The sequence below is a fragment of the Aplysia californica genome, unplaced genomic scaffold (genome assembly GCF_000002075.1).
Source record: "Aplysia californica isolate F4 #8 unplaced genomic scaffold, AplCal3.0 scaffold00467, whole genome shotgun sequence".
Taxonomy (NCBI): domain Eukaryota; kingdom Metazoa; phylum Mollusca; class Gastropoda; order Aplysiida; family Aplysiidae; genus Aplysia; species Aplysia californica.
The window spans coordinates 55,483-57,969 of NW_004797737.1; the positions used below are offsets into that span (position 1 = coordinate 55,483).

General features: G+C 46.3%; 1 protein-coding gene across 1 annotated transcript in view; it reads right to left on the bottom strand.

The window, feature by feature from the left end:
• Positions 1-2,141, bottom strand: part of LOC101857509 (PRA1 family protein 3) — a 10,517-nt gene extending 8,376 nt beyond the window's left edge. The window contains exon 1 of the mRNA XM_005105360.3: positions 1,938-2,141. Coding sequence (XP_005105417.1) covers positions 1,938-2,116 — 179 coding nt within the window. The 5' untranslated portion in view covers positions 2,117-2,141. The remainder of the gene's footprint in view (positions 1-1,937) is intronic.
• Between the last annotated feature and the right edge of the window lie 346 nt (positions 2,142-2,487).

Sequence of the window (2,487 nt, forward strand, 5' to 3'; positions counted from 1 at the left end):
CCCCCCCCCCCCCCCCCCCATCTCCCCCTAAATTCCCCGGTCGAAGACGGAATTTTTTTGTGCTCCCTTGCGATTCCGTCTTACACAGGTTCGACTGTATTTAGCCTTAGCCTTAGTTTACTTAGACAGAAGATCAACAATCTTAGCCCTCATCCTGCGGGAGCCGGGTTTATGTAGCCCGATAAGCCTGTTTCGGCACCTCGCCTGCGTTCTGGTCCCGAGTCAGTGTAGCTCCTGGCTCAGCGCACGCGCATCCTCTTACGTGTCATTCGGGTCCCGAGTCGGATCCCCATTCACGCAGGTCAAGTGTGTGTGCGTCAGTCTGCTTGAGTTTGTGTGCGTTTGTGGCCTTCTTCTAGAACCACCTGCGTTGGTTCGTAATCGAGGCATACGTCTCATTCAAAACATGCCAAGTTGATAGCTCTAGATGTTCGTCTAATGAAATTATAGAAGAAATTGACCCACTTAGACATGAGGAGCTCGAAAGGATAGTCAGGAAACAAGACTTTCATTTTTCTATACAAAATATTTCAAATGAGCTTGATTTTGTATGAAATGATACTAGATCTACCTGATAAAAAATGAGCTTGTTAAATAGTTTTGAATACCCTTGTGCAGGTACAAAGAACAATTTGAGTGTAAAACATTCGGAAATTGACCTAAATTATCCCTTTTCGAACCTCAGGTCATTCATACAACAAGAGCGTCCAGAAAGGTTTATTCAAATGGGCGTAACTACTCGTAATGTCTTATCAGCTTGTGAGAGGGGGTTATTCATGTGTTTGTAACACTTTATAAATAAATAGAATGCGGTAAGATTGTACTTTACCGGACCACCGGTCGGAACTACTTTCGCTATGGCGCCTAGTGGCCCGCTATTCTTGGTTTCCGAGCTCCCCTACTCACTCCCCTACTCAGTTTTCTACGTCCTCACTCTTCAACTGCCAGCAATCGACTGACGTCTCTTACCGGGTTTTTCAGTCATCACGACCGTGCCACCGTGCCCTTTGACCCATGACCCTGACATCTTGAGGCTAATTGGTCAATCTAATCACGTGGTCCACTATTCTTATTTGCTCGCAACTCTGCTGGCCTGGCCTAGGCCTACTCCTGGTCCGGCAAAGTACAATGGAGGGCTAAAGAGGCACACGAGAGCTCATTTGCATAATAACATAATTGCAACCCCATTGGCCCTGCTCGCGACTTGGCGAGTATCTACCCCGATTGTCCGCTCATGTTATTGTTTATAATATGTGTGTGTGAGTGTCTTTAAATTATTGTTGCCAGGGGGGCTAGCCCCCCTGAAACCCCCTGTAAACACGACTGTCCGCTCATGTTATTGTTTCGCATTTTTGTGTGTTTTCTTTATTATAGTTTCCAGGGGGGCAAGCCCCCCCTGAACCCCCCCTCCCCCTCCTCACTGTTGGTATGATACACGGTGGTCCACCAAAGTTAAATCCCCTGCCCACTCTCAACCACCAACTCTCGTTCACCTCGCCTCGCCAGTTGCCGCTGGCTTGCGCTGTGCGTGCGCGAAGTCGCCCGCGGAACTACCTTTTGTCTGCACGCAGAGTACTATGACTATGAGAGCGTAGTTAGGCTAGATCTAGGTGTGCGTAGTAATCACGGACCGAGACGGGTGGTCCGGTAAAGTACAATCCAGCCTAGAATGCTATGAAGGATAGAGCGTTATAATTTTCATCATCTCATCAGTTAACAACACTCCCGCGGTATTCATGGCGAAAACACACGTTTCCCAGCGCGCGCGCTGTACACAAACAGTACACACCTCGGAGGCCTGCCCGGCGAGTCCGACGTAATCGGTTGCTGATAAGATACGCATCTGGGCACAGACGCAGGATAAGAGTTAGATTAGTTTATTAGTTCTTAGATTAAAAGTTAGTTACTAATAATCTTGACTACTCTAGCAGACTCACCCTATCATGAGAAATATAAGGAGCGCTGATAGGAAATAATTTGACTGATAATACAATAAATTACTCAGCACTCGATTTGACCATTTTTCTTGATCGCTAATTTGCGGTAGCTGGAACCTTGCAGAATCAAGAAGGAAATCGGACATAGACCGCAGCGGTGCTACTTCAACTTCAGCCATTGTGGAACCGGAAGTTGTCAGTTCATTTGCCACATCTTACCAGATAACTTTGCTCTAGACAACATTGCCTCCTTGTCAGCCAGGTCAAACTTTGGCCAAAAAGCGCAAGTCTCGGGGACCAAAGCTGATAGAGTGGCGATTACTTGGGTATACAGCTTGACTAATGACATAGTAGATCAAGTGAAATAAAGGTCTGTGTTCAGACATTATATTCTAGAATAGTGAAAGTAACACTGAAGTAACAGGAGTAATTCTTGAGTAGCTGCTGCGTAGTGAGCAGTGATAATACATGTGTGTTGCTTCAGTGTTGGGTGGGTATTGGTTACTCAGAAAGCCTTATTAGGTTGTAGGCAATAATTGGAAGTCCAATT